General features: G+C 35.7%; 1 protein-coding gene across 1 annotated transcript; it reads right to left on the minus strand.

Annotated features, from left to right (window-relative positions):
- Window positions 1-6,966: 6,966 nt before the first annotated feature.
- sf3a3.S (splicing factor 3a subunit 3 S homeolog) lies at window positions 6,967-22,771 on the minus strand. Its single transcript, NM_001095022.1, is given in 17 exon segments — window positions 6,967-7,192; window positions 8,739-8,794; window positions 9,155-9,245; window positions 10,383-10,493; window positions 12,502-12,666; window positions 13,049-13,118; window positions 14,268-14,375; window positions 15,011-15,078; window positions 15,953-16,021; window positions 16,452-16,590; window positions 17,088-17,170; window positions 18,613-18,704; window positions 19,055-19,127; window positions 20,122-20,227; window positions 21,167-21,219; window positions 21,316-21,363; window positions 22,655-22,771. Coding segments are annotated over 17 exon segments (1,506 nt in total). The 5' UTR covers window positions 22,751-22,771; the 3' UTR covers window positions 6,967-7,114.
- Window positions 22,772-23,565: the final 794 nt, after the last annotated feature.

Consider the following 23,565-nt stretch of genomic DNA (forward strand, 5'->3'; position numbering starts at 1 on the left):
AAGGTGGTTTCTTTGTTTTTAATGTTCTACAGAAAAATAATAGGGAAACAGTCATGCCTGTTTATATTCACAGAAAATGAGATACATAATAAAATGGATGCAAACTCACGAATAGGATTTTTTTCTTTTTAAAACAACATGGGTAGGTCTCATTCTTCAACTACAAGAGTCCTCTGCACTCAACCCATTATCAATATATTTAAGACAGAGACATTTTGTGCATACTGCTACTAAAAAATGCCTTACCCTTTAAACAACACAGGGATTGTTTGTCCATATATTGCAATATATTTAAGCTGGCCAACTACGTCAAAGTCATCCCATATCTGGCCAGTCCTACGCTTAATTTTCATCTGATTCATTAAGAATTCAATTGCTTAATTATACATTTTACAAAGGGACTAAGTTTTACCTGCAACTTACTTGCTGCTTTCAAAGTAAAACTCCCAAACTTGGCTGCCCTTTTATTAGACACCAGTGGGATCACCTGACTATAGCTGGGAAGGGTGGGAGCTACAACAAGGAGCTGGTCACTGCTCATGTATAACTATAACAAACAAGGGAAAGTTGTGCTCACCACTATTTTTTAAAACCATTAGGTGGGGGTGCAATGAGGGTGTGACCACAAAATACATATAGTCAACTACAAGAGGTCATAGTTATACATGAGCAGTGACCAGCTCCTTGTTGTAGCCTCCCACCCTTCCCAGCTATAGTCAGGTGATCCCACTGGTGTCTAATAAAAGGGCAGCCAAGTTTGGGAGTTTTACTTTGAAAGCAGCTAGTAAGTTGCAGGTAAAACTTAGTCCCTTTGTAAAATGTATAATTAAGCAATTGAATTCTTAATGAATCAGATGAAAATTAAGCGTAGGACTGGCCAGATATGGGATGACTTTGACGTAGTTGGCCAGCTTAAATATATTGCAATATATGGACAAACAATCCCTGTGTTGTTTAAAGGGTAAGGCATTTTTTAGTAGCAGTATGCACAAAATGTCTCTGTCTTAAATATATTGATAATGGGTTGAGTGCAGAGGACCTCTTGTAGTTGACTATATGTATTTTGTGGTCACACCCTCATTGCACCCCCACCTAATGGTGTGGTGAGCACAACTTTCCCTTGTTTGTTATAGGTCTCATTCTTACCAGAAAGCATTGTCAAAGGGCAGAAATAAATATTTATACTTTTTTATAACCAAAGTTATAATTTTCATCCTTAAACAAGGATACTCTCTTCTCTTGTGGAGACTTTATTTGGCAAACACATCCACTTCCTGCCATGCAAAGCTCTGCTTCCTGCTTCTGTACTTCCATCAAGAGGATAGCATGTGCTTCTGGGAAAAATGTAGGATATTACAGAAAATTAGCATTTGAGTGGATTTTATGAGATACATACATTTAAAATCTTATCAGGAGGTCCCAGGAGATATAGGGACCAATGAGGCCCTTAAATAATGAGCAATATCAATATATATTGGTAATAAAAGGACAACCTCTGGTTTTGCTGGGGGCCCTAAAATCAAATTGGGGTCCAGTAACATCTAATTACGCCACTCCCCACCTTATTTTTTTTTTTTAAATATTTTTTTAATTCTTTTTTACAATGAAGGAATAAAAGAATATCAAGTTCCAGTTGCTGTTCCTGTTTTCCCTAAGTACTTATTCCATGTACAATGGTTTATAAAACAAAATGTTGTAATGCAATTTACAGATTTTGTTTGATGTAAAGGAAAATAGAACTCCAATAGTAATAGTATAGAGAAGGAAAAGAAACAAAAGCAAAAGATAAAACTGCAAACAATTACAATTAACAAAAAAATTGGATCCATAAGGGGGTGCATACTCGGGTCAGGGTATGATCTTAATAGGGGTCTTTGGGGGGAAAGAGCAGACCTTGGGTTTCATATTTTTTTCCTATTTTAGCTTCTTGTCGTTAAACCTCTATATTGGATCCAGGGGCTCCAGATTTTATTGCAGGAATGCAAGTCGCCTTTGGCAACTGATGAGAGCCTTTCCATGGCTAGATAGTTATCTAGTCTGTTTTTTACTTCTTGTATGTCTAGTGATTTGGCTTTCCAGGCTTTGGCAATTGTCTGTTTGCAGGTATCCCCATTTAAGTCATTTCTCCTGCACCATTCTGCTGGAAATTGTATTGTAATTTTGCCCCCTTATCTTTTCAGAATGTTTTTTATTGTATCGCAGAAATTAGTTATTAATGAGATTGGACTAATGTTGATAGTTTCTCCCTGTGTTGTAGATACTGTATCTATTTATCTATATATGTGTTACCTTTCGTGCATTTCACCAGCTGAAATCTGTGATTCATCGTGTGTTGGGGAATTGAAATCCCTGTTGCACAAATGTGACCCAGGGGGGCCTCATCCCTGTAGGAGGTGATGAGAGGTGATAAACCCTTTAATTGATTGTACGAGACACCAAGTTACAAGTATCATTTTGTAGGTCCTTTTGTTTATTTTTATTATTTTGGTAGGTTATTCATTTTTTGGTATTGGGAAAAAGATATTAATGCCTGCCACAGTATACAATGAGAGAGGAGAAAGGACACATTGAAAACCCGTGTGCAGTTGTAGGATTTCTGGGAAAAAAATCAAACCTGATAAAACGTGTGTACGTCATAAATAACTATATAATGCTTATAGGCGATCCACATATGTAGAACACTATGGGGGATATGTAATAAAAAGCACTGAGTTTGCCTTGGGGCAATAACCTATAATAACCAATCAGTAGGTAGCATTTGCTGGTCACCTGTTAAAAATTTTTTAAAATTGGAGCTCAATTTGAGGCTCTCACACATGGGTGTTTTTTGCATTTCCAAACACATTCTGATCATGTAAAAATGCATCAGCTTTTGCATGCATTTTTTGTAAACACACCTAATTGTGTTTTCTTGAGCGCCAAGAACAACCCTCTGTGCTCTTTTCTTTTAAATGAGCTAAAAGCGCAAGAAATTTCAGCATGTTGAGTAAAAGAAAATGTAAGGAAATATACAGTAAATGCAATAAATTGTAACTCTGAATGCTCATGAGTGTAACCAGGTAGAGTATAGTAGAATCATATAGCTGATGCTTTTACTTGCACTCAAACGTGTGTCAAATACCAAAAACCTGCAAGAGCTTTAAAATATTGTTGTCTACATCACATTTATTTCAAGGTAAACTACCCTTTTAGGCAACAAACAAAATCTATAGAAATATAACAGCTATAGATTGCTGGCATTCTGAATGTCAGAGCAGAAAACTTTTGATACTGATTTTTCGAGATTCTTTTTGAGACCAATATCAGGATAAATGAAAGTATTTTGTTAGCTTTATGGATTTTTAAAGTTTACTGTCAAATGACACTATTTTTTTTTTAAGTGCAAGTGCTATCAGCCTAATATATTTAGCAAACAGTCATTGTTGTCCAAGGAACGCACAGAAAGAAATAGATCGGCGCACCCTTTTTTGTTGGAAGGAAAAGGATGTTACAGTGAGTGCAAAATAACTGGTGAGTAGAACAAAGGAGCAAAGCAGCAGAAATTTCCTGAAAGTACCTTTGATGTGGAGAGATGAAGCCCAGAATGCTATTAGATTTGAGAAGGAATTTTCTAAGATACTCACAATTTGTTATTTTTGGCCATTGCCGAGAAAAGAATAGGGATTTGTTTTTGACATTCCATGTGAAAACAATTGGGACCAAGAAAAGGTTCTTTCAAATACACAGTTGTACGTGGAGACCCTAGGGGGGGAAATTTACTAAAGGGCGAAGTGGCTAGAGAAAATTCGCCAGCGTAACGTCATTTTGGCACTTTTTACTAATGGGTGCTGCCGTAAATTCGCTAGCAAAGTAGACATACTATAGCGCTACTTCGTACCTAACGTCAGGCGAAGTTGCGCTGTGTCGAAGTGATATAACTACACTTATTCACTAACTTGAGCATTTTACATCTTGAGCCAGACTTGACTTTGTCAAGTGCAATAGAGTAGATAGAAGGATCTTCAAAATAGTTTACATTTTTTCTAAGTCCCAAAAAACGCTGGCGTCTTTTACATTTTGCAGGGTGATAGGCTGAAAAAGATCGAATTTTTTTTGGGGTACCCTCCTTCCCCCCCTACGTTTCCTAACATATGGCACCTAAACTATACAGTGGGCACATGTGTAGGGCAATATAAGACCTCTATTTTATTTAATGAATGTTTCCCAGCCTTGTGTAGTGTAATGTATTTGCTGCTACATATACGTCCATTGTACTTTAACTTGGCACCATATGCAAATTAGGTATCGATAGCGTAACTTCGCTTTGCTTGACGAATTAACCCTATTTTGCCTCCCTGGGTGCAACTTTGGATTCTAGTGAATTTGAGCAGCCCTGGCGGAACTACGCCTGGCGAAGTGCTGTGAAGCTGTCGCTAGCGCATTTTCAGCACTTAGTGAATTTGCCCCTATGCAGGGAAGGAAATGTAGTGAAGACATAAGGCTACGCCGTGTGTGTGTGCGGGGTTACATTCACAGAATTTCTATGTTGTTAGCAGAACATATGGCATTTACTAACAAGTCTGTCAAATTATTGATTGCTGGTATTCACATATGACACAGATAGTTTACATAGAGATCATGATAACAATGCAGTCTATTTTTCAGCCATGTCCAAACGTCACTTACTTTCTGGTACATCCTGTCCCTATAAAAGCCATGACTGTAATCTAGTAGCCTGCTTATTTCAGTTAAATTAATTGGCTGTGAAGTTTTTTGGTACATCCTGTCCCTATAAAAGCCATGACGGTAATCTAGTAGCCTGCTTATTTCAGTTAAATTAATTGGCTGTGAAGTTTTTTGGTACATCCTGTCCCTATAAAAGCCATGACGGTAATCTAGTAGCCTGCTTATTTCAGTTAAATTAATTGGCTGTGAAGTTTTTTGACTTCAGTTATTTGTCAGAAAGGAATTTGTTGCCAGAGAGGTTCAAACCAACGATGGGTCAGTTTAAACCCTTTTGGATACGCGACTGTTCTGGTCACCCAGATTTGTCTAACAAATTGAAATGTTTGTTTCTCCCCCAAACTTGAGGGAAACAAAAAAAAAAAAAGCATCAGAGCGTTACTGACATTAAGTACCTTGATAGAATTATTGAAAATACCCCTGAAGGGAAAAAAAGGGCTTTGGGAACCTCGTAAAATGTTCTCTCTCAGTATGATTGCTTGATGTTAGAGGGGCACACAGGTGCAGTAAAAGACCCTTTGTCTTATTGTTTCTAAAGACAATCAGAAAAACACACCACAAGACCATAGTGAAGATATTAGAACAGTGTGTATCTATCTATCTATATATGCGCTATTTCAAACACATACTGTACATTATGTACTCATTCGGCAGGATTAAAGGGGTAGGGGGGTTACCAATATGTATGGCATCCCCAGTGCTCCTTTTACAGTGAAAAAAATAAATAAAGTGCCACTCTGTCATCTAAATTACCTTTACTAGTCATCAGACTAGATGCATGTCTGCATCGCTTTGAATTTATCTTGCTAAATAAAGAGTTCATAAAGGTCAGTTTATTAGAAATCCTCATTAGATAACCACTTATGATCTGGCTGTGAAACAAATCATATTCTCAACTACCATGTTTAAAGCGGATATCTCAACATTTTCCCATATATTTTGGTCAAATTACAAGAATATGATTGCATATGGGCCACCATACTATATTAATCAGAGGGGGAAAAAAAAAAGCCCAGCTATGGACATGTGCAGAAATAACCAGCTGACCAAATATTGTACACACCTACTTCTGTGTATTGACACCCTCTGATCTGCTTCTATCAATGCTACTTTGTCATCAAATTTTGTATGCACCCAAACTGTACATATATTTCATTAAAGGCTAGTGGAATCCCCATTAGGTATTTCAGAAATCAATCCACACAGGACAATCACAAGTGCTTAAGTTTTACATATTGGCATCCTGTTACCACTTTTTGCTTTTTACAGACTCCAGGGCTCATTTACAAATAAGGGGGCACAATGCAAAGTTGCCTATGATTAAGGGAGTGATTCCCAAAACGCATAGGGCGTTGGATGCTTACATGAGCATGGAATAAAACTATATTCCTTTGTACCGGAGTGCCGTCCCTTTTTCTTGGTGTCTAATTGGCACAATGCAAAATGCAAGAAAACAAAAACACAAGTTGTTCAAGAGAAAAGTAGCACCCATGATGACTGTATTGGTCCAAAAATAACTTTAGAACGGATGAAAGACAAGCCTGCTAATGAGCAAAACCTTTTATTTGACAAAACAATTGTCCGTGTATCTTAGAAATGTATAATTTGTATCAAATTAAAGCTTTCAAAGGGGACCTATTTATCATTTAGGCAATATAAATAATATATGGCTCCTGATTTAAATATGAGCTAGGAAGGGATGTTACACATGAGAGTTGGGCTTCTCATAAGGCTCTTAACACAGAAGCGTGTTAGGATGTGGGTAGCCAAAGTTCTGCCTTCACAGTGAGAAAAACAGTTCCCGATTAGGTCTGCCCAACTGCTAACTAACTAACTGGGCACAAACCATAATATAGGCACCACTAACTGGGCACAAACCATAATATGGGCACCACTAACTGGGCACAAACCACAATATGGGAGAAGCTGGAACCCTGTAGAAATGTTCTAGTGGCTTTTCAGCACCGCCAGAGGAAAAAAAAAAAAAAAAAAAAGGAAATGGCTGGCTGTGGCTAGCTAACATTTTAATGAAATGTAAAATGGCATGGCAAAAAACGTTTTCTTGACCCGGTATGTACCTCTTAAAAATGTCCAGAATTCAGTACATTAAATATTAGACCATGCGTCTCTAAACAAGACTCACTAAATCCCACTCCTGCATTTCCTGGTCACTAAATCTAGAATGTATTCATGGAGCAGGATTACAGAATATGAAACTACATAAGAAAACTGGCCTAATGCAGACAATGTTGCACATTTTTTAATTAAAAAAATTTACAATTACATTTTGGAAAAGCTGAAACATTTAAAAGCTCTGCAAATAGAACTGTCACATAAACAAATATGAATATCCAGAAGCAGAATGGGGCAGTTAGATACAGAATGTCCATGGCTACAGAAGTCCTTGACGCTTTAAATCTTCATAGGTTTTCTTATTTACAACATTCCCACTGGAATCTTCATATTCTTCCTATTAGAGTACAGAAAAAAAACACAGTTAAATAGATGTCAGACCAACATTAAACCAGACACTGTCAAAACCATACTATAGTTAAAGGCAAACTACAATTGTTCGACACTACTCCACTCAATGCTATACAAACAATGCAATTGCAGTTCCATATAGATCTATATAAACTGGATATATTTAAAGAGAAATTGTAAAGCACTATTTACAAGTACATTAAAACAGTAAACTGGCACAATAGGATTCCTTTAAAGGGGAACTATTGTGAATAAAAAAATTCTATATAAGCTTTGTCATATTGAAATAAGAACTAAATATAATGGATTAAAAGTTTTATTGTTTCTGAAATAATCAAGTATCTCTTCACTTTCCCCCTTCTCTGTCTCTCTTCATGCAGGCTTGACACTTTTGATTGACACCAATATAGCCTTTTGAGGGATGGGGATGTATTTTTGCTTTGAAGATATATCGAAGCTCACGCTTCAAATCTGCTGTCTCTTAATCAGGATTTGCCAGAGTCCGTTATTTTGTTAGAATTTGTTTGTGCTGGAATCAGTTATTTAAGTTAGTTCTAATCCATCTGCTTGTATTTAAAGCTTTTAGGTTTTTTTTTTGTAACCGACTCCAGATACCCAAAATTGCTTCCGACTCCACATCTAATGGACAGATCTAATGTAACTTTTGGGAGGTCCCATTTCTGATCTGTTCAGGGCTGTGGAGTCGGAAGCAATTTTGGATATCTGGAGTCTGAAAATAATCAAATCAGATTTAAGAGCTTCTATGAAGGAGGATATGGCAGAAGCAATTCTGTTGCTAAGAACAATACTTTTTTGTTAATTTTGGATCGATATGCCAGTTTCAATTAATATATACAGTAAGTCGTATTAGGTTTTCCAATTGTTTTTGGTCTATGTAGTTTAACTTTGATTTAGAATCCCCAAAGGATACTTCCGAGCTTTGGCAGTGAAAAAATGCCTTGTATGTTGTGTACGTAACTTCTTTCAATCAACGTGGAAAATACATTAGTATATTAAAAGGACCAGTAACACCAAAGTATGAAAGTATTTTAAAGTAATTAACCTACAATATACAGTAAGCATGCACTGGTAAAACTGGTGTATTTGCTTCAGAAAGACTACTATAGTTTACATAAATAAGCTGCTGTGTAGCTATGGGGGCAGCCATTCAAGCTGAAAAAAAAAATCAAAATCAGATTTCAGACTCCTGCATGGAGAGGCAGATGCTGAGAGGAGGATAGTGAAGAATTACTAGATATCATAAATGGGTCACAATTTTTAACTGATTATATTTTTTTAGTTTCTTTCAGTAAAAAGCTTATTTAAAAATTTCACTTTTGCAATAGATCATCTTTAAGCATGTATTTTTTTGCTGCCCATTTATTATTCTAGGTTTTCATGAGAGTGAAGAACAAAAGGCTTTGCACATCTGTGTATAATAACCGTTGCATATTATCAAGTTATATGCTCAGGAGGAATTGCATGCACTTTGTTAAATCCCAATTGTCTTGATTTGCAGTACAAGGACTCACCTCTGTGTCAGGCTGCCATCTTTCAGAGGACTTCTGGAGCTTCAGTTTAGACCACACTAAGTAAATGAAAAGTTCAGAATATTAAATATGCAGAATTATAAGCTTAATTATAGGTTAATTCTCAGATTAATACAATGAACAGTTTAACCATAAAACCTTGAGCCCACTGATCAGCCTGTAAGCAACGCAAGGGAATGGGTTACTAGCATCTATCCTAGATATTGAGGTCAGAAACACCCAGAGACTGGGTGATTATTCAAAGTTTAGATTGCAAGGTATTATATTGAAGAAATTTATCACAAAAAAAGAAAAAAAAGGAAGTATAATATGAAGTATAATATGCAAATTTTCTAGGAAGGTGACTGATGAGATGAAACATGTAGGACTTAAATCAGATGAGAAAAAGCTCTACTTACAGGAAACAGCATCCTCGATCTGTGTTACATTAGCAAAGTGCGCAGTATTTGGGATGCCCAGACATCTCATGCCGTGAGCATGTCGCCATTCCTATGGATTTAAAGAAGTAAATAGATAAATATCAGTAGTCAGTACTGCGTCAGACAAAGATGGAAAAATATTATATGAAGTGATGCATTTCACTAAGCCATAAAACAGATTTATAGACCTTTTTTTTTTTTAATTTGTACTTTTTAAGGAAACGTGTCCAGCGCTGCCAACAGGTTGTTGCAGCAGTGAATGTGTGGAATATCGAGCATTTTTAATTTGAATTTAATTAAAGGTTATGTTTTAATCGCTAGCTATATTGTACATGCCATTCACCGAACTTGTTTGCTTTGAAGTGCATATTGGATACTTTAAGCTACAAGTATCCATGTGCTTCAGTGTACATAAACATTGTTGATATAGATACAAACTTGCGGTGAACAGGCATAGAACAATCAGGTTATCGCTCTAATTTCAAGTGTCAAGATTTATAGACCTCCAATCATTGAACTAGCTTTTAATACAGTGTCATTTTCAGCATCTCTGTAATGGCTCCATCTAACCCATTACAATCCACCTATATTACCTAAGAATCAGTTGAGAATAAACCATCAAACTAATCTTGTTACAGAACTTTTTCCTAAAAACAGGCTTTTATATTGTACTTTACTAAAGTGTTTAATGTCTAATCGTTTCATTCCGTCTCATCTTCAATAAAGAAATTAGTTATGGTCTGGCACGATCCTTGACATTTTTTTTGGTTTCACAATCCGTATCTGCTCAAAAAAGCATGTTTAATGTTGAAACAAATGCTTTAAACCTATATTGAAATTAAAATACTGAATTCATGCAATGATTTCAAATTTGATTAGAAATTAATATTTTATTGTAACTATGTAACAAGAGTGCTACAGTTGGTCTCAATGCAACTACTTTAACAACAGTAAGTAACTGGGAATAGAAGGTCTTAACAAAAATAGGGATATTTATATATTTTTATTGATAATACATTCACCACACATTGTTTCTAGTCTCTCTACAATAAACATAATCTATAAAATCAATTTTAAACCTGTGTTAAGTACTACAGAGGAATTACTATATACCCACCTGTAGGGTACAGTCATAAAAGATCTATACAGTTTTGTAACAGCCATTTAACATGGCTTGTCAAAAAGCAGCAAAACAGATGAACCTTACCGCAAAATGCCTCTGGAAAGCTTTGGGCCCTCTGTAGGTGAAGTTTCCGCAAATCTCACAGTTGTAGTTTATATTCAGGCCATGTAGTTTGTATAACCAATAAGGTATAGGCTGCAAAATTTAAATTATCATTTAAAGTGACAAATAGTCATTGTCAAACGTCTTAACTTTTTCTTAACACTGTAAAAAAAGTTTGAATGGATTAACTCATTATGCACCACAGGGCTAGTTTTTGCAATCAGCAGGTTAAAGGAACAGTTCAGTGTCAAAATAAAAATTGGGTAAATAGATAAGCTGTGCAAATATATTTATACAAAATAAAAAATGTTTCTAATATAGTTAGCCAAAAATTGAATCTGATAAGTCTGGAGTGACTGGATGTGTAACATAATAGCCAGAACACTACTTCCTGCTTTGCAGCTCTCTAACTGAGTTATTCAGCGACTTGAGGGGGGGCCACATGGGATATAACTGTTCAGTGAGTTTACAATTGATCCTTAGCATTCAGCTCAGATTCAAAAGCAACAGTTATGACCCACTTGCCCCCCCCTCAAGTCACTGATTGGTTACTGTCTAGCAACCAATCAGTGGAAACTAAGAGCTGAAAAGCAGGAAGTAGTGTTCTGGCTATTATGTTATAGACATCCAGTCATTCCAGACTTTATACATTACATTTTTGGCTAACTAACTATATTAGAAACATTTTTTATTTTGCACAGTCTATCCATTTACCAAGTTTTTACTGAAGAATTCCTTTAAATCTGCAGGTAATATTCTTTCCATTGCGGATGATCGGTTAATCAATAAGCACAGAGCAGACATGTTTGAACTTAGTTCATGCCTGACTCTGTATTACTCCGCCAACTCCTTATACCAGTGATATATCTGTAAAACTCTTACATCTATCTGGCAACCTTATGTTTAGATGGACACAGATACTGTATAACATTTGGGCTACCTTCACTCTGGAGTTCCATAATGCTGCAGTGGTTTTATTGGTGCAAATTGGCAAGAAAATCCATTTCTGCCCCAAAAAAAAGTGAGGCAGAAGCAATGCATTTTGAGGAAGCATGATTTCAGTGTTTTTAATGTTTGAAACTAGGCATTCTAAATCAAATAATTGTTTATTTTTCCTCTCATCCAAATGACTAGGTTTTCAGTTTTATTGGCATGCATAGGGAATCCCTAGGATGACAAGTAGCAAAACAGTTTAAAACAAAATCCATCGCAGAACTAGTTCTATTAGAGTTCTATGTTTGTTTTACATGAATATGTGCCTATACTTACTACTATTTCAAACACATGGGTTAAGGACACTAAGGGGCCCATTTACTAAGGGTCGAAGAGAATTTTGGAAATAAAATTTTTTTAGGGGAACTTCGACCATCGAATAGGCCAAAATTCAATTAGAATTGAAAATACTTCACAAATTCGACCATTCGAAAATCAAAGTACTGTCTCTTTAAAAAACTTTGACTTCAACACTTCGCCATCTTAAACCTGCCGAATTGCTGTTTAGCCTATGGGGGAACTCCTAGAACCTCTGAGTCTTTGGCTAAGTTTTTAGAAGTCAGTTATTTTTGTACGATCCTTCGATTCGAAGGAATAAATCTTCAAAAATTCGACCCTTAGTAAATGTGCACCCAAGTCATCAAACAAACCATGTTGTATCATGATCACACGTTAAAATATTTTGGGTGCTTCTTTTCTCAGAACAGTCTAAAAACCTTTTAGGTAACAACTAAAACCCTGCAGGAATTAAAAATATGCATATAGAGCCAGGCACTCGCAGATTTACTGCAAAATAATTTATTACAACGACATGTTTCGGGCGCAGCCCTTTTTCAAGTAAATCTGCGAGTGCCTGGCTCTATTTCTACAAATTGGATCACAAGCCTTCAGGGACAAAGGCAGAGCAGGAGGCACGACTAAGGCATTACTGGGAACCAGTACCTGTATTGTGGCTAAAAATATGCATAAAGCTGCATTATAAACCATGAAAAAACAGGCAAGCAGTTATTAAAGAGTGCTCACAATTAAATAGTTTTGTTACAAGCATAGACTTGTGCCCGACACAACCCAACTTAAATAACATGGTCATTCTTAACAATAGGCTTACCTTGCCATCCCATCCAAGAGGGAGGTTTTTGGGGTTGTAAATAATCTCATTATCCTCATCATCACTTTCGCTGTCACTGATCTGTTCTTCTTCCTCCTCTTCCCTCTCCTCACCTGTACGGGCTTGTTTGCGTTGCACATTCTCATGAGTTAGATGTCTCTGTTCCTGAAGATCAGAAATTATGCATGCTTATAGACCGATACAACTAAAAGCAAGGGTTTAAGCCTGGATCGTCATTCATCAACCACCCCAACATCTTTGAAAAATCACTTTGATTAAGGACATTTCTTGAAATACTCAATTCCTATTGCCTCTTTTTAATGTCATTCTGTTAAAAAAACAAGAGCAAGATATCAGCTGACCTATAAGACCAAGCAATATATGGGCCAGCTAATAAAATGTTGATCTATAAGATTGTCACCATAGTATATTTTATAGTACACAAGTAAAAAAAAATAAAAATCAGAGGATTATCGTACATACAGAACTGGTTTTCATGGTTTACTTACAGAACTGAAAAAAAAGTTTAATACAACTGAAAACTCACCCCTAGAATTTCAACATATTCGTACACCTGAGCTTCAAGAAATGCGATGTCTTTGTTTTTCTCTGTGTCTCTGAAGAAAATAATTTCATTAAACCATCACTGTGCACAAAAACCTTGTCTGTAAATTGCAAGCAGTGTCTTCTGATTATCTGTGTAATGTTTATAGACATATGTATGGCAATAATAATGTTACAAATAGTATTAGAATATTATACAGGACCTCATTCTGATTACTATATTTGGAATAGAGCTTGTTACAGAATGGCTGTCTTCCATAGACTCCATTTTATCCAAATAATCCAAATTTTTAAAAACGATTTCTTTTTTCTCTGTAATAATAAAACAGTAGCTTGCACTTGATCCAAACTAAGATATAATTAATCCTTATTGGAAGCAAAACCAGCCTATTGGGTTTATTTAATGTTTAAATGAATTTCTAGTATACAAAGCATAAAGACCCAAATTACAGAAAGATCCATTATCCGGAAAACCCCAGGTTCCAAGCATTCTGGATAACAGGTCCCATACCTGTACAGTTACATATTTTCAGAAGGGTTAATTATTATATTATTTTTGTCAGTGTAATGGTTACGAACGCATCCATCTTGTTTACTATGCTCTACAGTGCCTTTTCTGATTTTAAAATAATTCAGCAAAAGCCGCCTTTGAATGAAAAATTTAGTTCTTTGTGGCTACAGTGGTTCAGTCGGCTAACTTTTAAGAACACAGAGGTGATTTATGGGTTGTTAGCAAAACTGCAAAGCTGCCATAGCAGAATTTTAATATATTTTAAAATTTGATATTATCTATTTGCAGTATTCAATGCTGGGGTTATGTTTACAGTAATAAAAGTATGGCACATGTGCAAGTGCTGGGGTCTGCACAGGTCTCTTACTTATCATAGCCTATAGCAAAAACGATTTGTAGATCTTATTTATGCCTTTATATCAACAATCTCAAAATTATTTTAAAATTGTATAAATACATGAATACTTTAATATATTTAATAACACTTAATACTTAAGTAACTTCTCAACACATCTTTTCACAGTGAAACTATAGTTCCACTGTATTTCCTTTCCTCATGCTACACACAAAGCATTTCCTTAAAGCCAAAAATAAGAGGCTTTAACTATGGATGGGGAAATGCAAACTACATTGCTCAATCTAATAGTTTCAAAACAGCTGAAATCTGACTGCAGATATGTACATTATTTACCTGCGAGTTCCTTTTGCTTTCGGATTTTTTGCAAACAAAGATGGATCCAGAGACTCCAAAGATTTGCCTTTTGTGCTGAATAGCCTTTGCGCTCTTTCTTCCAATGTCCTAGAAAGGCAGAACAAGAATGAATTCTAATATATATAGACTGAACATTAAGATTTGGTCTATATGATCATATGTAGGATTTGTTCTAAAGGAAAAATTATGAACTGTCATGATTTTTATGGTGTAGTTTTTACTTCTAAATTACATTGTTCACACTGCAAATAATTCACTCTACCATAGATAATTGTATTCCTGAACCTGAATATTTTTATGTAATATTGGTGTGTAGGCAGCCATCTAAGGTCATTATCGGTCATGTGCTTTCAGAAAGAGTGAGCCATTCAGGATGGAACTGCTTTCAGGCAGGATATTATTTCTCCAACTCAATGTAACTGAATGAGTTGCAGCGGGACCTGGATTTTTCCTATAGAGTGCTATTCTCATATATATACCAAGGAGCAGTTATTTGGTTACCTTCCCATTGTTCTATTGTAAGGCTGTTTAGGGGATGATATCACTCCAACTTGCAGTGCAGCAGTAAAGAGTGAGTTTATCAGAGCACAAATCACATGACATGGGGCACCTGGGAAATGGACAATATGTCTAGCCCCAAGTCAGATTTCAAAATTAGTTTTTGCCAAGATTTTTGTTACCATAGAAATGTTTCTGTTGTAGAAAACTGCAAGATCACTTACCCTCCACATTTAAGACCCAAAGCCATCAGAGCAGATTTTAATCTGTCAAGACCAAGAGAGGCCAACTCCTACAATAAAGAAATTAATTTCAAACCAGTGTGTTGCAATATGGCATGGATTATCTACAAAAACCTAAATATGAACGACATCTGCTTAACACAGCTATTGTGTGACTGCTGCAAAATCTTATGTTATATTCTATATTCCAGGAAGCAAATAAATATATATGCACCTTTAAAAACCTTATCTTCAAATATTCTATGAAACAGTCTCTAGAAAAAAAAATGCTTTGAAGATATAATTTTTAAGTCCCCATATGTAATAAAAGAAATAAGTCTGTCCAGGAGCAGTAAAGCATAACAACCAATAAGAGGTTTGCTTTTCAACAGGTGATCGGTTAATGCTTTTTGCCGATTGGCTGCTATGGGTTACTGGTCCTGGGCAAACAGTGTCTTTTATTACATAACCCCCTAGTTCTTTTAATGCTTGGTACTAGTTAGTTAGTACAACATTAGTGTAAGTGAAATTTAAATCACTCATAAGCAGTTAATGGGTTGTACATTTACCATAAATTAGTAATGAAGAGTCTTTTACATGAAAACATTGGTCTCCACATCAGTAGAGATGTCCATGCATAGCAGCGGTTTTTGCTGCAATGAACACTTTTCTTATGAACATAGTACAAGATAGCTTAAAAAGATTGCTTGGAAACTGCAGTGAACTCAATTCACAAGTCGGCCATAATGGTGTTTTTACAAGCAAAACTTTTTCAGATAAATGATATATTAGGCACTGTATGTTACTGAAAATCAATTGTGAACACATCGGTGTCAACATCACCGAGATATTCTTTAATCTCATAATATAAATCTATAATATGTATTTATTTCTCTATCCATTTCTTTTAGTATTATGGGGGAAAAGGAGCTTCCAAATACTTACCTCCCAAGAAGAGAAGGCAGACAGGTCCAGGTGAGCTCCAGAATGGGTGAGTGCACTGCTAGTCTCTTTCTAAAAACAACAGTCATCATTAATAAGGCTATTTTTTTGTATTTTTAGCATACAGAGAAAATGTTAGTGCATAGCCCATTAGCAACAATTCCACAAAAAATGCAGTGCAGAGGTTGTCAGGGCTGTTCTCTATTATCAGATTTATTTTTCAGTGTGGAAAAAAAAACCCACTGATTTAATTATTACATATAAACTTAACTTTATATAATTTTAACTTTATTTTGAAAAGTCACTTAGAATGACATTTTTATTACACAAAACAGGTGGATACTACATTTGCACTGTTCTAATGCACAAATTTAAACCTGTACCTGAAAATTATGTCTACTATTTGGCTGTAAGGACCTCCACCGAAAGGCTGATTCACAGAAATTGGGATATTGCAATTGTAAATTTTGAAAACGCCTCTACTTTACAATGACAAACTTACTGGCCAGCCAGGAAATGCTCCAGCATCCCACTTCTTTTCAAACTCAGTCTGTATTTTCCCAAAGAGCTCATTCTGATCCTGCAAAGGCTTCACTCGATCTGTATAGTCCTGAAGATATTCAAGAAGTACTTCCAAATACCTGTGGAAAAATTGTGCCAATTCCATTTATTTGGTAACCAAATGAATAACCTGATAAATGGTATAAAATTTTAAATCTGCATCATTTAAATAACAAACAGGGATTTTGTCTATTATAAAGTTTAAGAGAATTTGGAATACAAGTACATGTGTGTCCAAGCTGAAGCAAATAAAACATTCTGAAATTTGGTATTTATTTTTTAGCGGAAGAAAACTACCCTGCTCTTAAACATGCAAGCTCTCAAAGCTCATATCTGGAAATCAACATTAAACTCCTACCATAGGAACTGAAAATGTTGCATTCTGCCAAAGCAAACATTTAATAAGATAACTGTAACAAATACACCATCAACCCATAAATAAGAAGCATCTTAGCTATAGCTGCTATTTATACGTGTATGTCTTTAAGTTTATATTTACAGTACACCATTGTAAAGAGTATCAAAGTATGTATTTTGACTAATAGTTACACACGTTCTCTTATTTTTATGTACAAACCTTTTGTATTCTGCATTTTTTCTCTCCTTTGGAATGTCGAAAAGTTGGTCAAAAGTTGCCAGGTATGTGATATAATCTAGTTTCTGGGGAAAAAAAAAAGGCACAACATAAATTTCGCTATATACAGTATGTGTACAAGATATTATATATCTATATATTTCTATTTATAGATAGATACCAATTCCTAGTTGTAAGAAGTGCACTCTGGATTTTTTTTTTTTTTAAAAAGTTGCTTCTTTAACAAAATTTTAAAACATATTGTATAGACAGACGTTTCGGTCCTGATCGGTTAATAAAGGAGCAACTTTTAAAAAAAATTGCAGCAGCACCCGGTCCTGATCAACTTAATGGGTGTGCAATAGACTTCACTGTTGTGAGATATATCTCACACTGAAATAGTATGACTTCAACATGCTATAGTGCACCTTCATCTGAGACACACAGAACACATACATAAGACTATACTTCAGATAGCATTTAGAAATTGACAACTCCAAAAACAGTTTATAGCATTAAAAAAAAATCAGCTCTGATCTTTAAAGGGATACTGTCATAGGGAAAAAATGAATCAGTTAATAGTGCTGCTCCAACAGACTTCTGTACTGAAATCCAATTCTCAAAAGAGCAAACAGATTTTTTATATTCAATTTTGAAATCTGACATGGGGCTAGACATATTGTCAATTTCCCAGCTGCCCCATGTGCTCTGATAAACTTTAATCACTCTTTACTGCAAGTTGGAGTGATATCACCCCCTCCATTCCCCCCCCCCCAGCAGCCAAACAAAAGAACAATGGGAAGGTAACCAGATAACAGCTCCCTAACACAAAACAACAGCTGCCTGGTAGATCTAAGAACAGCACTCAATAGTAAAAACCCATGTCCCACTGAGACTCCTTCAGTTACATTGAGAAGTAAAAACAGCAGCCTGCCAGAAAGCATTTCTCTCCTAAAGTGCAGGCACAAGTCACATGACCAGGGGCAGCTGGGAAATTGACAAAATGTCTAGCCCCATGTCAGATTTCAAAATTGAATATAAAAAAATCTGTTTGCTCTTTTGAGAAATGGATTTCAGTGCAGAATTCGCTGGAGTAGCACTATTAACTGATGAGTTTTGAAAAAAACATGTTTTCCGATGACAGGATCCCTTTAAGTCAAACATTAGGTACAGTAAAATGTAACTGAATTTCACTCAGCAACATAAAAATGTATGTATGTTAAAGTAGCAACATGCAGGAAGATTGTTATTCATCTTGATAACCAGATTTTTGTGGTGTGTCTTATAGAATCCATCCACATAAATCGTTTAGGATAGGAGCAGGGATGCTGAATGATCGTATTTCTAATGTAGTTATCAACCGAAAAGTGCGTCAAGCCATCTTTGTTAAATCGATTATTTTCGGCTGAAAACAAAATCTTATCAAGCAATGGTAGCACATTTAGATTCACATTTAAGCAATTATATCACACAAATACCTCACTAACTTTTTGATTGAATATATGAAAGGTATTTGTTGAATGCTTACCTCGGAGGACTTTAGGTTAATATATTTCAGGTAGCAATCATGGAGATCCATATACCTGCCATAGCCCTCTTCATCTGTAAATTCCACCAAATCTGCACGGTACATAGCATTTTTAACAGAAAATGTAAATGTTGGCTTGTATAATTACAATAAAAGATGTAAAAAAAAAAAACGACTTTACTAAAGAGGCTCCATCTAATGTTCATATAGTAGCATATAGCATTTCTCAATTTTTGTACAACACTGAAATATGTTGGCATTTTATAAATACCGGTTAGTAATAATTGTAATTTGTGTAATATGAGAACGAAAATATTTTAGCCTAATCTTAAAATAAACCATCTTCCTAAATACAGAGATTGTATTTGTTGAGAATATTAATCTAGCGCTTTTCACACGTTTACATAGTTTATACAGTTTATAAGACTAGAGTGTGACTTACTTTGTGCTTCCTCAGTTGGGTTTTCCCTCGTCTTCAAAAGTTCATCAAACTCCACAGACATGGGAACACAAATCTTGTTGAACACACATAAAAAAAGTGAGATTACACCTTTTAAACACACATTTGGACAAAAAGGACACATTTTTGAAATAGGTTGGTCACCTTGGAATGACGATTTGTCTAGAAATAAATTCTAAAGCTGGCCTTAGACACAATTATATCTACTTTTGGACCATCTGTGGTCTCAAACTAAGCATCCCAGCATTTTTTTTTTTAACATTGCTATTCACCATTCTGCAATTCAAACACTTTTTTTTCTCCAATCCAAACACTTTTTTTCTGACATAACGTTCTTATGGCCCAGTTAACCAAACAGATCATACATGATGGAAAATTGCATTCTAAACAGAAATGAAAAGGTGCTGCACTTTTACTGCAGAGAACAAGAAGATATTACTTTCAGGGTGTAAAACAGTAGGACTCTCATTAGAACACTTTTATATTCAATACCAGCTTCCAATACTATTAAAAAACCCGAACTGTTTTTAAAGAGAGTAAACCTTTACATTAAAGGAACAGTACCACTAAAAAATGTATGTGTTTTAAAGTAATTAAAATATAATGTTCTGTTGCCCTGAAGTGGTAGAATTAAAGTGCTTGCTTAAGAAACACAACTATAGTTTATATAAACAAGCTGCTGTGTAGTTTGAATAACTGCTCCCGATGCTACACGGCGACTTGTTTATATAAAATATAGTAGATCTTTTAAGGCAAATACATCAGTTGGACCAGTGCAGCACAGCAGTACATTATATTGTCATTACTTTAAAACCTTTTTTTATTTTGTTGGTGTCACTGTTCCTTTAAGTTGTATGATGGAAAAAAAAACATACTAAAAGTAAACTTAAAGGTGAACTACTCTTTCACAAGTATTACAGTTACAATAGGACAACATAAAATCTTTCAAAAAACACCAATTAACAATGCCCTAAATATTTTACATATTGCAAGCTAGACAGACTTGCATTAGATGCACAAAACCTCAAAAACATTTGTTAGCAAGTTACCTCATTTGGATGTTTTCGGTGAAACTCTTTAATGAACTTTAGTCTATTGTAGAATTCGCCAAACTCATTTGGCCCAGAAATAGCAGAGAGTTCTTCCTTGCGTAATCTGTAAGAAAAAAAAAAAAGTTAGAAACAATAACTAGAGTTTCTTGCCAAACATAATTAATTAAAATAATTAAGTCATAAAAGCCTTAAGCTGGCCATAGACGCATAGACTTTCCCCATCTCCCGACCTGCCACTAACCATTCCGATCAAATAAAGTAGAAAAGAACAGATCAGCCGATGTTCTGCCCCTGACAGCAATCGTATGAAAGTTATGTCCGACCAAAGCTAGTGATATTCTCCCTCTGAAAATCGTACGATCGGCAATACATGCAGAGATATTACCCGCAGCCGACAGAAATCTTTTAACCGATCTCCGCTGGTTATCTATATATCTATAGAGATCTATTAGCAATATATTACCAATGTACATTATCAAATGCACACAAAAAAAAAAACCTAAACCCCCTAAAAACAAAAGCCCCACCCACTATACTCCTTTGTATTTGGGGGGGGGTTTGGTTTTTTTCATTTAAAAGAAAATAATCATACATCAATTGTGTTTTCAGGCACAAGTGAATAATTTTTTGCTTTATCAAAAGCATAACAGTTTACAAAGACCAGTTTACAAACAGCAGTTAATAAGCTTTCACCTGTGTGCTCTAAATGTGGGAGTTGTAAATTTTCTTACTTCCAGTGTCACCCATTACAGTATATTAAATGGGATATAGCAAAATAAACTGTAGGATGAGGGAAATGTAGAAAAGCACTGAAAAGACTAAACAACTTTAATTTGAAACACATATCATTACAACAAAAGGGGTTTTAAAAGACATAAAGGGGTCAATAAAGGGTACAGAATCTGCAAAAATATAGCAGGTTAACAAATGATGAAAGGCCAACAACTTGTCCACTGGGATATATAGAGAAGCTCTATGCAACTGCAATATGCAACACAATAAATAATTATTGCTTTAAATCAATAAGGAATATTTTGCTTACCCATCTTTATCTTCATATAAATCCCTTAGCTTTGAACTCACATCCATGTATTGCTGTAAAAAATGAAATTGTTTCAATAAGTAGTCCACAAAGTTATTATGTTATTGCATATATCTCATATAAAGTAAACAAGATAAATGAATACTTACATCTAACATAGCTCTGGCTCTATGATCTGAGTTTATTTGGTCCCGTAACTAGAGCAAAAAAAAAAAATTATGTACATTAAGTTAGTACAATGGTATGTATGCAAACAAACAATTACAGGTTACGTGCAAATAGTCCCAACACAATACTAAGATTTCAGTATGAAACACCTAAACCAAGTATTAAAATGGATTTTTATATATACATATATATTTTTTAATAGTTTACTCTGTCAAGAGGAAAGTTTCTGTAGCATTAAATTCATCAGTAATAACACTTATGAATGAAGGTCTCTAATGACTGTGCTCATGGTCTTAAAACCATGCAATGCTTTTACATTGATTTTGGGCAATTTACTGTAAATGTATTGAACATTTACATCCCATTTAATAAAGAAGGCATCAGGTGCCCCGTCAAAACTATTTTTTATTGAACAAAGCTGCTGTACATACAAATACGAGACTTATAGCAAAACAAGTCCGAGACTGTCCACATCACAAAGCATACTTTCTAGAGAGATCTTGGTACTTTCTTTGGGTCTACGTCTGTGCTACAGACCGATTTACTATGGGTCGAATAGAGGGTTAATTAACCCTCGATATTCGACTGTCGAAGTAAAATCCTTCGACTTCTAATATCGAAGTCGAAGGATTTACCGCATTTCATTCGAATTAATCCATCGATCGAACGATTTTCCTTCGGTCCCAAATTGCCAGGAAAGCCTATGGGGACCTTCCCCATAGGCTAACATTGATGCTCGGTAGGTTTTAGTTGGCGAAGTAAGGGGTCAAAGTTTTAAAGAGACAGTACTTCGACTATAGAATGTTCGAATAGTCGAACGATTTTTAGTTCGAAACGTTCGATTCGTAGTCGAAGTCAAAGGTCGAAGTAGCCAATTCAATGGTCGAAGTAGCCAAAAAAACACTTAGAAATTCTAAGTATTTTTTATTCTATTCCTTCACTCGAGCTAAGTAAATGTGCCCCTTACAGTTAGGCTTTAGTACACTCCAGATAATCCTGGAAAGCCAGACTGAATGGCTTTACAGCAATATGTTCTGAGTTTATAACCTTACAAGCTATAAGGAACCTGGCAAAGGTTGGGACTCAAAATGAGTCTTTTAAACATAAACAGCTGCTATACAGATTACAAACAATGCACATCACACACATTCCAGTGATAATTAACCCGTAGCCTCCCCGTACAAACTAAGTTTCTTGCTTTCCTATGACAAACACACGTCGACAGCTATAGCAGTAATTCCTAGCATGCCCAGCAAGTCTATATTCCCCCCATCGCTTCAGTCTCGTTAGCAAAATCTCTGCACATCCCCCTGTTCCTACCGTGGGTTTTTTGGACATCATTTCTTTGCTCATCACATCCATGAGCCTTTCCTTCTCCTCCTGGTAGCGCCGCTGCTGTTCCAAAATCGTCTCCATCTTGGAAAGACCGCCAGAACGGAAGTGATACGAGAATAACCTTCCGAACAGACACGGGTTATGAAAAATAAAGGTTCCGCCCTTCGCTAAGTGTTCCGGGTGCAGGAAGTGGAGGAGGAGATACAGTGAAACACCAGCCTATTATTTAGGTTGTCGCAATTCGGCGTAGGGGTTTATAGATCTGTATTATTTATTGTCTGATCCTTCTGTCTAAATAGGTTAAATAAATAAGCTCCTATTATGGGTGACATTTTTTTTTCTGTCAAAAAATTGAACGGATTCTTCTAGTTCCACTACGGGAATACATTTATTTTAGTTTTCTGATCGTGGGGTGCTCCAACAACTTGCTTAAATTTATTCGGGAGGGTTCAAGGCAAAAATGGCAATTTTCTGCAAATACTATAGGGTAAGGGTTGCCACCTTTTGCAACTGTGGAGACCGGACAGGGGGCGGGGCTGTTACATCAGGGATGAGGCTGTGACGTATTTGGAAGTGTCCGTGATGTCAGGGTCAGGGCTATGACGCGGTGATCCGCGATTTGCAGATTGGCTGATCGGTGTGTCAATCAAGGGAATCCTGCCTGATTTTCCTTATTTACGGTTTTCCCTGGCAGCCCTTCAAAATACCGGGCTGTCCGGGCCAAAACTGGACTGGTGGCAACCCTTAAATACTAGTATTTTTCCAATAAATGGAATGCCAACTTTGGGGACACAAGGCTTTTTCTAACATTTTTAACAAATATTTTTTTTTTCATAAATTGAGGTTTTTGTAGAAACATTCATCAGTTTTCTCTCAATTTTTTTTTTTTTTACCTT

The sequence above is a fragment of the Xenopus laevis genome, chromosome 2S, assembly GCF_017654675.1.
Source record: "Xenopus laevis strain J_2021 chromosome 2S, Xenopus_laevis_v10.1, whole genome shotgun sequence".
Lineage (NCBI taxonomy): Eukaryota > Metazoa > Chordata > Amphibia > Anura > Pipidae > Xenopus > Xenopus laevis.